The 15169-nt window shown below is 43.6% G+C and overlaps 1 protein-coding gene across 1 annotated transcript in view; it reads left to right on the forward strand.

Moving 5' to 3' along the window:
- The window catches only part of LRRC41 (leucine rich repeat containing 41), a 31536-nt gene extending 21996 nt beyond the window's left edge, over nucleotides 1–9540 (forward strand). Inside the window, exons 8-10 of the mRNA XM_088471609.1 lie at nucleotides 114–236; nucleotides 569–644; nucleotides 5683–9540. Of these exons, the coding sequence (XP_088327735.1) occupies nucleotides 114–236; nucleotides 569–644; nucleotides 5683–5902 (419 nt within the window). The 3' untranslated portion in view covers nucleotides 5903–9540. The remainder of the gene's footprint in view (nucleotides 1–113; nucleotides 237–568; nucleotides 645–5682) is intronic.
- The last annotated feature ends 5629 nt before the right edge of the window (nucleotides 9541–15169 follow it).

Genomic DNA, 15169 nt, shown 5'->3' on the forward strand with positions numbered 1-15169 from the left:
AAATGTTCTTTTATCTTACTTGGCCATTTGTCTCACACACTGGACACATGATCTGCCGTGATTTCTATCTGAGCCATTGTATTTTATCCGAACTTTCTCTGGTCTTTGTGTAGAAGTCAAGTTCTCGTTTTGCCGTCTATTTGAGAAGGAGTCTGAAGATTTCCTGGTACAGTTTGTCAGCTCTCTCAAGAGAAATCCTTCTGTGAAGATCCTGAAGCTCTGCGGGAACAGACTCGGTAAGTTGGTTGTCCGTGTAGAGGGGAATGGTCATATTATGCAGTGTTTTATGTCTGTGCAATAAGTCACGGCAGCATCAAACCAGCTGGCGATATTAAAAGGGGGGGGGGCGACTGCAAGTTGTGGTGTTTTAGGTTTTTCTTCAAAACCTATGGGGATCCCTTTTAGGCCACAAGTGTGTCTGGGAATTTGGAGGGTCATTTGTGTCCGTGATGGATCCAGTAGTTTCTAGGAGACTCTAGGAATACATAATGGAAACTTCTGACTAGCTAAGACAAGAGCAGGAGAGTGGCTGATGTGTATATAAGGTTTGCCTTGGTGTCTTGTCTAGGGAACGACGGACTCTGTGCTCTGGCAGATCTCTACGCTGCGGATTCCTTGTCTGCAATTCACTACTTGGATGTCAGGTACTGTACAGTGCAAATACCCAGATTCTGTCAGTGATCAGAACATTTACAGTAATGTTTTTCTTTATAAATGTATGAGAAATTGTTGCACTGCTCCTGTGAAGATGACATTTAATACAATGCATGGACTCTAATGGAACAGCACCTCAGGTACTCAGGTTATTGGGACAAATTGTAAAATGCAGGTTGGCCGAGACATGGGCATACTCTGGGCGTATATAACATCAGACTAAAAGTAGAACCGGATTGGCCGACACAGGGAGGACTCTGTATGTAACATAAGTCATGTGACAAATGGGAGAATGTGGATAACGTTTCAAGTCATTAACATGCAGATTTTTGGCCACTGTAATTGTAATAGGACTACAGTCTTTATACAGCATGTACAGTCAGGTGCATAAATATTGGGACATTGACAGAATTTTCATATTTTGGCCTCTATTCACCACCACAATGGCTTTGAAATGAAACAAACAAGATGTGCTTTAACTGCAGACTTTCAGATTTAATTTTAGGGTAATTACATCCAAATCAGGTGAATGCTGTAGGAATTACAACGGTTTCTATATGTGCCTCCCACTTTTTAAGGGGCCAAAAGTAATGGGATTATCAACTCAAAAGCTATTTCATGGACAGGTGCTGGCTATTCCCTCGTTATTTCATTATCAATTAAGCAGGTAAAAGGTCTGGAGTGTGACATTTGCATTTGGAATCAGTTGCTGTCGACTCTCAATATGAGATCCAAAGAGCTGTCACTATCAGTGAAGAAAGCCATCATTAGGCTGAAAAATCAAAACAAACCCATCAGAGAGATGGCAAAAACATTAGGTGTGGCCAAATCAACTGTTTGGAACATTCTTAAAAAGAAAGAACACACCGGAGAGCTCAGCAACACCAAAAGACCCGGAAGACCACGGAAAACAACTGTGGTGGATGACAGAAGAATTATTTCCTTGGTGAAGAAAAACCCCTTCACAACATTTGGCCAAATCAAGAATACTCTCCAGGAGGTAGGTGTATATGTGTCAAAGTCAACAATCAAGAGAAGACTTCACAAGAGTGAATATAGAGGGTTCACCACAAGATGTAAACCATTGGTGAGCCTCAAAAACAGGAAGACCAGATTAGAGTTTGCCAAACAACATCTAAAAAAGCCATTACAGTTCTGGAACAACATCCTATGGACAGATGAGACAAAGATCAACTTGTACCAGAGTGATGGGAAGAGAAGAGTATGGAGAAGGAAAGGAACTGCTCATGATCCAAAACATCCCACCTCATCAGTGAAGCATGGTGGTGGTAGTGTCATGGCGTGGGCATGTATGGCTGCCAATGTAACTGGTTCCCTTATATTTATTGATGATGTGACTGCTGACAAAAGCAGCAGAATGAATTCTGAAGTGTTTCGGGCAATATTATATGCTCATATTCAGTCAAATGCTTCAGAACTCATTGGACAGCGCTTCACAGTGCAGATGGACAATGACCCGAAGCATACTGCAAAAGCAACCAAAGAGATTTTAAGGCTAAAAAGTGGAATGTTATGCAATGGCCAAGTCAATCCCCTGACCTGAATCCGATTGAGCATGCATTTCACTTGATGAAGACAAAACTGAAGGGGAAAAAAAAGAACAAGCAAAAACTGAAGACATTTGCAGTAGAGGCCTGGCAGAGCATCACTAGTGATGAAACCCAGCGTCTGGTGATGTCTATGCGTTCCAGACTTCAGGCTGTAATTGCCTGCAAAGGATTTGCAACAAAGTATTAAAAAGTGAAAGTTATATTTAGGATTGTTTAGTTTGTCCCATTACTTTTGGCCCCTTAAAAAGTGGGAGGCACATATAGAAACCGTTGTAATTCCTACACCATTCACCTGATTTGGATGTAATTACCCTAAAATTAAATCTGAAAGTCTGCAGTTAAAGCACATCTTGTTTGTTTCATTTCAAAGCCATTGTGGTGGTGAATAGAGGCCAAAATATGAAAATTCTGTCAATGTCCCAATATTTATGCACCTGACTGTATATCAGTAACATTCCACTCATTCCAGTATAACCAGATATTGACATATACTTATAACACAATATCCTAACAATATCATTGATCAACTACAATTGTCTGTGAGGATAAGTATATGCACTATATCAGTACATCCTATGTGCATACCTATTGTGCACTATTATTATTATCCTTTATTTATATGGCACCACAAAGGTTCCGCAGCACCTTACACAATACATAAATGAGCACACAAGAAAAACAGTTAGTAGCAATACAAAACAATGCAGGACAAGGACATGGCTTATACACATAGCTGCATAACACAAGCAGCAGGACATGAGCAACCAGGTGTTAGGTGCCAATCGGGTAGTTAGGAGTAAATTATAGTATAAGTAGGGGCAGGAGAAGCACGTGCGGGATGAGGACCCTGTTCGCGAGAGCATACATTCTAATGGGGAGGGGCAGGGGCAACACAGATGGGGTAGATAGTGAGGAAGGAGCATGGAGCAGTGGGTTAGGATACAAGAAGTGGAATGTGTGTGTATAAGATGACCTGATGTTATATCAAAATTAAGTCCTTTGTTCATCTATCTCTATGACAGAAAATAGATTTTGTTTGTGTAATGTACACGAGCGATGTACAAAATAAAGAAGTTGTACTTTAATTTTTGTCTCTTACATTTTAGCGACTAAATACATCCAGCTAAAAATGCAGCTATTATGGGACTGTCCTGCCATCCTAATAGTGACTACTTTAGTCCCAGCTGCTGGGTGCTATGCCATGCTCCTATGAGTGGGTGCTTCTCATATGCTAGACCCACCCACAAAGGGGTGCAGCCATGCCCAACATGATGTGGTTCCACAAGATTTAGCTGTACCCTGGCCCTGAATTCCTCTTGGCAGCCCTGGAGATGACAGGCAGGGACAGGAGGACATAGGGCATAGTGGTGGGGTAACAAGGCCATGGAGGGAGGGAGGTGGCTGAGAGGGGAGGAACAGGAAAGGTGGGGAAAGAAGCAGAGGGTTGGAAAGCAGAGTGATGAGAGATAAAAAGGGAAACGGCAAGTGGAGAAGACAAGAGGGGGAGAATGGGGGGTGGATAAAGTAGAGGATTATATGGACTTTGAATATGGGGGGTGTTGAAGTAAGGGTGTTTATGCTGAGGACGAGGTAATAAGTAAGATGAAAACTGGAGTGGAGGCTGTATGCTGTAGAGACAGTGCAGATAAAAGTAGTTAAATGTTCAAAAATACAGGTAAAAGAACAGTGCTGGTAATGTATGAGCACAGCTCCAAAAGTTATATATAGAGAGGTATGTACAGTACATCCTATGTGCACACCTATTGTGCACTTGATCGGTACATCCTATGTGCACACCTATTGTGCACTTGATCGGTACATCCTATGTGCACACCTATTGTGCACTTGATCAGTACATCCTATGTGCACACCTATTGTGCACTAGATCAGTACATCCTATGTGCACACCTATTGCGCACTAGATCAGTACATCCTATGTGCACACCTATTGCACACTAGATTAGTACATCCTATGTGCACACCTATTGTGCACTAGATCGGTACATCCTATGTGCACACCTATTGTGCACTAGATCAGTACATCCTATGTGCACACCTATTGTGCACTAGATCAGTACATCCTATGTGTACACCTATTGTGCACTAGATCAGTACATCCTATGTGCACACCTATTGTGCACTAGATCAGTACATCCTATGTGCACACCTATTGCACACTAGATTAGTACATCCTATGTGCACACCTATTGTGCACTTGATCGGTACATCCTATGTGCACACCTATTGTGCACTTGATCGGTACATCCTATGTGCGTACCTATTGCGCACTAGATCAGTACATCCTTTGTGCACACCTATTGTGCACTAGATCAGTACATCCTTTGTGCACTAGATCAGTACATCCTATGTGCACACCTATTGTGCACTAGATCAGTACATCCTATTGTGCACTAGATCGGTACATCCTATGTGCACACCTATTGTGCACTAGATCAGTACATCCTATGTGCACACCTATTGTGCACTAGATCAGTACATCCTATGTGTACACCTATTGTGCACTAGATCAGTACATCCTATGTGCGTACCTATTGCGCACTAGATCAGTACATCCTTTGTGCACACCTATTGTGCACTAGATCAGTACATCCTTTGTGCACTAGATCAGTACATCCTATGTGCACACCTATTGTGCACTAGATCAGTACATCCTATTGTGCACTAGATCGGTACATCCTATGTGCACACCTATTGTGCACTAGATCAGTACATCCTATTGTGCACTAGATCGGTACATCCTATGTGCACACCTATTGTGCACTAGATCAGTACATCCTTTGTGCACACCTATTGTGCACTAGATCGGTACATCCTATGTGCACACCTATTGTGCACTAGATCGGTACATCCTTTGTGCACTAGATCAGTACATCCTATTGTGCACTAGATCGGTACATCCTATGTTTCTGTGATAATCGACACATGCCCGAGTCAACCATCTGATTCACAGCTTTTACTATTTTCAAGGTATTGCAGATGTAATCCGCTATATATCTTCAGGATTTGACGATACATATCAGCATGTTTTGTACCAATATGTAACAATCTCTAGTCTGAAGACAATGATTATGGACTGCATTAGGTATATTTGCATGAGTAAACGGATCAATCCCCTGCATAGTTTATGCTGCTCCAAGAATCCTACAGATGCTGAAATTCCCCATCAGTAGCACTTACTGTACATGGCTGAAACGTTGCTATTGTGGACAGAGCACAGACTACCCCTGGGGCCGTGATAGATGTACGACTGTAATGGTGGACACAGGGCTGTGTATAGTTGGTGCGCCATGCTCAGACCTCTTTCCCACACCACCACCCCCACAAATGGCGCTTGCCCCCTTTCACCCCATGGCCCCCAGACTCCTTCCCTCCAGCTATATGTGACTGTTTCTGTTGCACAAGAGTTGAGGTTCATCTGTTTATCTTTTACCATCAGCTCCAACTGCATCAAGCCAGAGGGACTGCTACAGTTTGCTAAGAAGCTGGAAGGATGCGGCGAGATCAAGCTGCGGCAGCTGTCTATCTCTCAGAACTTGCTGGACCGCGATCCTATTATAGCCCATGAGGCCCTGCAGTCCCTGGAAGGTGTTTGTTGTGTAGTCAGTGACAACTGGAACGCTTCTCAAGCCTTCGCTGACCATGTCAGCGTCATGTAAAGTACACATTGTATAGAACAGACTTTTTTTTTTTTTTTATGCAAAGCTACTTTGTGGGTTTTGGGACTCTTACCGGCGTCACCTTATTTCTAATGAGAACTTTTAAACTGTTGAGCATGTCTCCTTACAGGGGTCCAAGTAACTATAAAAGCTCCTCACTAGTCTGTCAGTCCCATGTGAGTGTTCAGGAACCGATATACAGTAGTCACAGGAGCTCTATTCCGGCCCTCTTATCCTCTCCCCCAAACTAAAGGTAAAACCTGCTGCAGCACTCTGCACAGCGACCACTAGGGGGTGACAAGCCTACACTGCAATTACTGTGATGTAAAACACTTACCTGGTTAATGTATCTTCCTAAGTGATGGAGTTTCCCATGTGACAGCCGCATGCCAAGTTTTTAGGGTCGTTCACAATGTTGCATGAAATGAGGAGGCCCAAATTCTTTGAATGTTGTCACTGATGTAATCTAAAATTATTTAATCGCCACAATTACCCGTCGCTGTCTCTCAGGAACATTCACAGTCACTTTGTATATAGTGTAAGGAAAAGTTGTAGCTTCTGCCTGCCACTCTGTATGCCCATTTTCCGTGCAGCTCCTTTTCATTCAGCTGGTCCCCCCCTACTTGCAACAAATGGGGAATCTGGGATTTCCCTACAGCTCAGAGCTGGGATACGTGGTATGTGCTGGCTCCCAGAGCCAGGGGAGTCCAGTATAAGGTGTGGTTCCTTTAGAGGCGGGATTGCCTTCTATTGTATGCACAGACTTCTGTATTTCATAATGGCTGTTGCTTGCGCCGTCGCGTAGTCGAGCATTGACTGCAGGTTCAGGTTTAATACAATGATGCCAGGGATTTTCAACTCCAGTCCTCTTGTACTCTTAACAGGTCATGTTTTCAGGATTTCTGTCTGGGGAGACAGGGTTGTTAATAACTGACCCAGAAAAATAGATGAACTCACAAGTGCATGATTAAAGAAGTCCTGAAAACATGATCTGTTGGGGGTACTTGGGGACTGGAGTTGAAAATCCATGCAATAAGGTTTTATTAAATTTCTACTTGGACCTGTTCTGAAATGAATTGTTCCTTTTATACCTGTATTACGGCCACACAGGCTGCAAAGACCAAGGTCATTGTCCTGATATTGCATTGTGGGTGTCCCTGCGTCACCTGCAATGCCCACTAATGATCGGGATGGGACAGCACAGATCTCATACGTGAGTATTCCCAGCCTCTCACATTGAGGATCAGGTCTTGGCTTTGCAGTGTCTGTAGTGTATTAGATAGGCTTTAAACACATCTGTGTAGATGAACAGAATCTATGAGATGTCCTCATATTAATGTTGGTATTTCTATATTCAGGGATTCCCAAGTTGGAAAAGTGCCTTTATCTGAAAGCCAGTAATATCCCCTAAGATGAGTTGGTGAAGATGCACTGGCATTCATTGTGCCCCCTGGAGACCACTCATTAGCCAAGCTCACCCAGACACACACACACACACCCTCTTGTCTCCTGGGACAGGATTGGCTGTTGAGAGGGATGGTAGATGTGTTTAATAAGCTGGCAGCTACTGATCGCACCCAGCACTAGGCGATATATTATTTTGAAATAATAATCCTTCCATGTCACACTATATGCATCTTACTGTATAGAGTTTTCTCCTCCGCAACGTGGCAGCTCGTTTTTCTCCTATAGAAAACATTTGTCCCAAGGAACTAATACTGGAATCCTTCAAAATAAACACATTTTATTTTGGCAAGGTTGTTGGTGAAACTGTAATTCCCCGGAATGAATCGGGACAGATAATGACCAAACGCTGTACCTACAGTTATGAAGAAGGGCAGAAATGAGGATCACAGTTTCCTTCTGCTGACAGTTTGTTTCCTTAACCACTCTGGGAATATGTTTATACAAGTGAAAAGATTGTGAATGATCTATATAAATGGACAGTCAGGATAACAACCTGCTCCTAAAAAGGGGCTTGTTCTATATTTCCAGCTCAACAGCTGACTGCACATAGTGACCTCCAGTGACAGTAATGTAACCTGTTACCCAACATGTTCGCTCACTAAGCAGTATTGGTTTAATTGTCCCCGATGGAATGAATCTGCCTGGTAGACAGCCATGTTCTGTGCCTGTTCTGTCCTCGTATTATTGGAGGATGGTTCAACACATTGATCCCCTCCGGCCAAATGTTTTCTAAAGTGTCCTTTGAAATTGGGAAGCTGGTTTCGGATAAGGTATCGCCTGCGTACTAAATGCTTGTTCTGTTTTTCCCTGGGAACGCTGCCTCGGGTTTCATGTTGAACATTTAAAACTCTTGCAGTACTTTCTGACACCTCGTTTGTCAGGTATTCCCTTGACTACCAACAGAGCAAAGAGAACTGTGACTGTAAACGCCATTGAAGAATATCACCAAAATCCATTGACTATGTTGTGGCAAAATGCAATCTGCCTGCAATATATGCAAACTCATTGTGTTAATAAGCTGAGCCCTTCCTTATGTGATAATATATAAACTGAGTTGGGGCAGCAGAGTTCTGTGCTGAACAAGTAATTGACTTTTATGAACAGATGACAGCAAGAAAGTGACTGCGCAAATAATTGCTATGAGCATATAAAGGACAATATAAATATGCATAAAAGCCAATGGGGGATGTTCTCCCTTGATACATAATTTTATGGTGCACAAAAAATCCAGGAACTTCCAATTATATTTGCAGGCCCTGTTTTAATTTCTCTTAAATAACGGGGCTATGCCTAAAACAGCATCTTGTTCTCCGTGCATACTCAGTAGTGTGAGCTGGGAAAGAGTTGGGGTTCTGGATCATATGCTGAGGGTTTTGTATCTGCAGCCAGGACTCACAATAATAAATGTTCTGTCTACAGTGTTTCCCCATGGTGCACACAGTAGTGGGAGATGGCCAAGGCCCGGATCAGACAGAGTGGTGTACCTACAGCCTACATCTCATTAGTGGGAGATGGCCAGGGACCGGATCAGACAGAGTGGTGTACCTACAGCCTACATCTCATTAGTGGGAGATGGCTGGGGTTCACGATTAGACAGTGAATGTGGTGTACCTACAGCCAGGGCGTGTAATAGTGAATGTTCTCTGTACAGTGTTTCTTAATGATGTGTACAACTCCCTCAGTAGTGTGAGAGGGAAAGAGTTTGGGTTCTGGATCGTATGCTGAGTGTGGTGTACCTGCAGCTAGGATGGACAATAGTGGTTCATTATACAGTGTTTCCCCACAGTTTGTACGACTCTCCCTGTAGTGTGAAATAGCCGAGGTTCTGGATCATACAAAAGAGTGAGGTACCTACTACTAGGGTGCACAATAGTGCATTTTCTCTCTACAATGTTTCCCTATGGTACGTACTACTCCCACTGCAATGTACTGTAAGATGGGAAATTGCTGGGGTTCTGTATCTGACAGTGTGTGTGGTGCACCTACAGTCAGGACCCACAATGTTGAATGTTCTCTCTACAGTGTTTCCCCATGGTGTGTACTATTCCTACAGCAATGTACTGTAAGAGGGGAAATAGCTGGGGTTCCGGAATGGACTGTGTTGTGTTCCTACAGCCGGGGCACGCAATAGTAAATGTTCTCTACAGTTATTCCCACTGGTGTGTATTTCTCCCACAGTAATGTACTGTAAGATGGGAAATAGCTGGGGTTCTGAATCTGACAGTGTGTGTGGTGTAACTACAGCTGGGACGTACTATGGTGCATTTTCTGTCTACAGTGTTTCCCCATGGAGCGTACGACTCCACAGTAATGTGAGATGGGAAATAGCTGAGGTTCTGTATCAAGACAGTGTTTGCGGCATAGCTACAGCTGGGAGTGTACAATAGTGTATTTTCTCTCTACAGTATTTCCCCATGGTGTGTATGACTCTCCCATTAGTGGGTGATGGCTGAGGTTCAGGATATGACGGTGTGTGTGTGGTGTACCTACAGCCAGGGCTGCTGTAATGCTTATGATGTATTAGCCTGACAGGAGAAAGAGACACTTCTTCTCCGGCAAGATGTCAATCGGGCTCCTCCCCACCTCCCTATTATAGTGGCCGGGTTTCCTGTAGAGAAATACACCAAGTGGTGATGTTATGAATCTCTAAAGGCTCAGTGATAGCCTTACGTTATACGGAGAACATATGGGATAGCCACAGACGCCCCCAGCAAAATGAATGGCAATTCTGATGACTTTTACTAAAAACAAATAAAAAAATATCTTTGTTGGTTTATTTTGCAAGGTGCATATTTGTGTGATAATAATTTGCATGTAATCTTTTTATTTGTGTTATCAAATGGATTTGGCCTTTTGATTATAGCTGGTCTCTGAAAGAATCTATTACGCTTCTCAGCGAGCCCAATACGATTTTAACATCACACAGTCATATATCTTTACTGGATCGTTACATTTTCAGCACCGAATTGGTGTAGGGCTGGAGTAACTCCCCTAATTGCAGTGATTCAAAATGTATTCTCACTGTACGTTGCTTTATAAATAGACCCCTATGAGTGTCATAGCTATAGGGGTGCACAGTAGCGAATAATCTCTCTATAGATTATCCCTGCGTTGCGTAGGACCACTCCCAGTATGGGGAGATGGGAGAGTGCTGTGGCTCCTGCAGCGGGGGTGCACACTAGCAAATGTTCTTTCTATAGTGTTTCCCTGCGGCGTGTTGTCCACCCCAGTCATGAGCATCATGTGCCAAGGAAAAAAATAATATACATAGCCATTTATTGGCATTCCCCAGGGAACATGCACAAAAAGAGGAACTGCAGCCACCCTTCTAGGGATTTGGACCCTGGCAGAGATACTCTGTGATATGTAAGTTCCTGGATATGCACGGTTGTACTATTTGTGGAACCACAGGAGGTTGCAGTGGTCGGTGATGCCGGTGTCTTATGTAAAGGATACTAAACCTAAAATGCATTATACTTTATAATTATTTTACACCTGTAAAATATATCACATTGGGTAGGCAACATTGTGTTTTGTGTCTTGCTTTGGCATTAGTCCAGAGGTTCCCAAACGAGGTCCTCAAGGCCACCCCAACAGTTCAAGTTTTAGAGATATCCTTGGTTGAGCACAGGTGGTTAAAACAAATTGACTGATGTACTAATTAAGTCACCTGTGAACAGGCATGGATATCCTTAAAACCTGGACTGTTAGGGTGCCTTGAGGACCGAGTTTGAGAACCTCTGGATTGGTCATTTTCTGCAAGCAGGGGGTGGCTGTCTTTCAATAGCATTAAAGATGAGACATCTGTAATACACACACAAAATGTGCAGCGTTAGTAGCTCTCTTTAGCTTTATTGCCCTTTAATAAGAATGCCAAAAGCATATGACTGATGACTCCTGTACGTCTGCTTCATTGCATCTCAGTTCTATGCTGTTGTAAATATGTTTGATTTGTTTTTTTATATTTGACATGCTGAAATGTTAAAATGACTATAACATCAATAAAGATGATTGGAAAAAAGAAACATTGGAAGCAATTAGTTGATTGGGGGACTCGAAATGGAATTTTTATACTTGCATGAAAATCCTATCCCGTGTGTGTGTGTGTGTGTGTGTGTGTGTGTGTGTGTGTGGAGGGAGGGAGGAGAGTGATGATGGGACAATTGGGGTATAGAGTATAGTTTCGCAACTTGTGGACTTCTAAAGCTTCCTCCAAAAACTCCTACAGAAGATGGTAGAGAGCATAGATGGTTTCTGCAAAAGAAACAAGAAGCGTAATAAGGAGTACAGAATACAAAACAACAGCGTAAATTGTGTACATTCAGTGTCCCGCTCTGAATTCAGAGAAAAGGATTTAATGAAAGTATAAAAATCCCATTTTCTCTTTCATCCTAATGCGGGACACTGGAACAACCTGGGAAGCCCTAAAGCTGGCACACACCTAGCATCTTTACAGACAGAAATATTGATTCTGTAGAATGTTTGTACCTAAAACTCAGGTGGCTGTCTGACCCAGCTGTTCTACTAGGTGAACACAGTATGTGGCCGTAGCTGAATGTCCCAACAAATTTTCAGATTACTTGCCTATTACCAAAAAAAAACACCTGACAGGAGTCTACTTAGAGGCTGGTCAACCGCTCTTATGGGTACCTGACAGTCACAAAGGTCATCCTAAGGCCCTGACAACATCCAGAGAATAAAAAGAGAGCACTTCATCTGGAGACCTACTCTGGGTCTAAAGCTGGTGATCACAATGTCCTGAGTAAAATGGCACTTGCAGACCATTTGGGGCAGAAAGGAAAGCTTGGTTCAGAAATGAGACATATGAGTCAAAGCCCAAAGATCCAAAACTCTCCGGGCTTCAACTTTACTAAATCTGAAAGTACGGTGCTGCAAGGAGGTCTGCTCCAGGCTGAGCTCCCTAATTGCTACTGTCGGAAAGTATGGAGGCTACACGTGCATCACTTCACTTTAGACCCAGAGTAGGTCTCCAGATGAAGCTCTCTCGTACGTATACAGTGCATCCGAAAAGTATTCACGCCGCTTCACTTTTTTCCACATTTTGTTATGTTACAGCCTTACTCCAAAATGGAATAAATTCATTTTTGTCCTCAAAATTCTACACACAATACCCCATAATGACAACGTGTAAAAAGTTTTTTTGAGATTTTTGCAAATTTAATTAAAAAACACTAAGAAATCACATGTTCATAAGTATTCACGGCCTTTGCCATGAAGCTCAAAATTTAGCTCAGGTGCATCCTGTTTCCTCTGATCATCCTTGAGATGTTGCTACAGCTTAATTGGAGTCCACCTGTGGTAAATTCAGTTTATTGGACATGATTTTGAAAGGCATACACCTGTCTATATAAGGTCCCACACTTGACAGTGCATGTCAGAGCACATACCAAGCATGAAGTTCAAGGAATTGTCAGTAGACCTCTGAGACAGGATTGTCTCGAGTCACAAATCTGGGGAAGGGTACAGAAAAATATCTGCTGCTTTGAAGGTCCCAACGAGCACAGTGGCCTCCATATCCGTAAATGGAAGAAGTTCGGAACCACCAGGACTCTTCCTAGAGTTGCCCGGCCATCTAAACTGAGCGATCAGGGGACAAGGGCCCTAGTCAGGGAGGTGACCAAGAACTTGATGGTCACTCTGTCAGAGCTACAGTATTCCTCTGGAGAGAGAACCTTCCAGAAGGACAACCATCTTTGCACCAATCAGGCTTGTATGGTAAAGTGGCCAGACGGAAGCAACTTCTTAGTAAAAAGCACATGGCAGCCCGCCTGGAGTTTGATAAAATGCACCTGAAGGACTATCAGACCATGAGAGACAAAGATTGTACTCTTTGGCGTGAATGCCAGGCGTTATGTTTGGAGGAAACGAGGCACCACTCATCACCAGGTCAATACCATCCCTACAGTGAAGCATGGTGGTGGTAGCATCATGCTGTGGGGATGTTTTTCAGCGGCAGGAACTGGGAGACTGGTCAGGATAGAGGGAATGATGAATGCAGCAATGTACAGACATATCCTGGATGAAAACCTGCTCTTGACCTCAGACTGGGGCGACGGTTCATCTTTCAGCAGGACAACGACCCTAAGCACACAGCCAAGATATCAAAGGAGTGGCTTCAGGACAACTCTGTGAATGTCCTTGAGTGGCCCAGCCAGAGCCCAGACTTGAATCCAATTGAACATCTCTGGAGAGATCTGAAAATGGCTGTGCACCGACACTTCCCATCCAACCTGATGGAGCTTGAGAGGTGCTGCAAAGAGGAATGGGCAAAACTGCCCAAAGATAGATGTGCCAAGTTTGTGGCATCATATTCAAAAAGACTTGCTGCTGTAATTGGTGTGATAATTGAACATTGCCTTTAAACTTTTTATAAGACTGTAATATGATTAGTAACCACCTGACACAGCACTGTCCAAATATATAATTTGCTCTAAGAGCAGCCGAAGGTTACAGTGACCTCTGATCATACATCAGCTGGGAAAGGCTAAAATAGGCACATCAGCACACGGCATATCCCCTTCCCCTGGATCCTGCAAGACCACAAGGGGCCGATGAAATAAGGGCCTGATTCAGAGCCGGACGCTCTGAATGAGCGCCCGCTCTGAATCAGGGCCCTCCTACCTAAAAATGGAGTGGCCTCCTGGCCGTTCGCATAGCTGTGGGTGACCACCCACAGCTTATGCTAGCGGCCAAAAAGATGGTTGCGATGGTCAAGACCATCGCGACCATCGGGCTTGCGACGAGACTCTGCGGTAGGGTTTCGCTGCCGCAAGCCCAGGAGTGCTTTTGGCTCTATCAGAGCCAAAAGCACTCCCACTGACATCACTAGTGATGTCAGTGGGGCCGGCTCCAGGCGGAAGGCATTCCCATGGGAACGCCTCTGGGCAGCAACGCCCACCAAAGAGGCGTGCTTTCAGTCACCATCGACAGCACGTCCCCTTTGGTGCGAGACCCTATGCGGGTCTCGCGCATGCGCACGACGGAGCTCCCTCCGTCGTGCGCATTAGGGCACCATCGACATGCTTGCGAGCGCTCAGCACTCGCGAACGGGTCTGAATTAGGCCCCAAGTCCCTTCACTTACCTATTTTAGCCAGCTCATGAGCTATCGTTGAGACACACTGCTCATTTCTACACAATGCATGAGTATTCTGATATGCCTCATTTTTATCTATTTGATGTAGGTGTATTATTATTACTATGGTGGATTCCCTATTGTAATTTCATTACATTATGTGCCATCTTGTTGTCTTTCTATAATATATTATATAAACCTGGGAACAGCGGCAGTGTGTAATCTCAAGGCGTGTTCCGCAAAGAGATTGCACACCTATTTCATTATGGGTCTTGATAAAGGGTCAAATCTAGGACTGAAACGCTTATGGTGCATACACACGGTCAGATTTTTCTTCAGATCTGAACGATAACGATTTAAAAACTCGTTCAATCGTTCATATCTGAAGGAAAATCTAACATATCTGACATGTCTGAACGATGCGCGTTCCCGATGGTCAGATAACGCTATCTGACATCTGATGTGTTTGCAGTCAGATTTGGATGATTCCATTCATTTTAATGCAGTCAAAAATCGTTCATAGTTCAAATCGTTCATCTGACAAATCTGATCGTGTGTATGCTCCATTACTCTGAATTTTTGATTTTCTTTCAAGGATCAGGCGGTATGTGAAGAAAAGGAGAGTTATGGTAAAATTTACCTTTTGTTAACGCTCTTTTTTCGAAGTCCATAGGGTCCACAGGGAGACAATGGGTGCAGGTGGGAC

Source organism: Taudactylus pleione, unplaced genomic scaffold, assembly GCF_031769625.1.
Source record: "Taudactylus pleione unplaced genomic scaffold, aTauple2 ptg000115l, whole genome shotgun sequence".
In the NCBI taxonomy this organism is placed as follows: domain Eukaryota; kingdom Metazoa; phylum Chordata; class Amphibia; order Anura; family Myobatrachidae; genus Taudactylus; species Taudactylus pleione.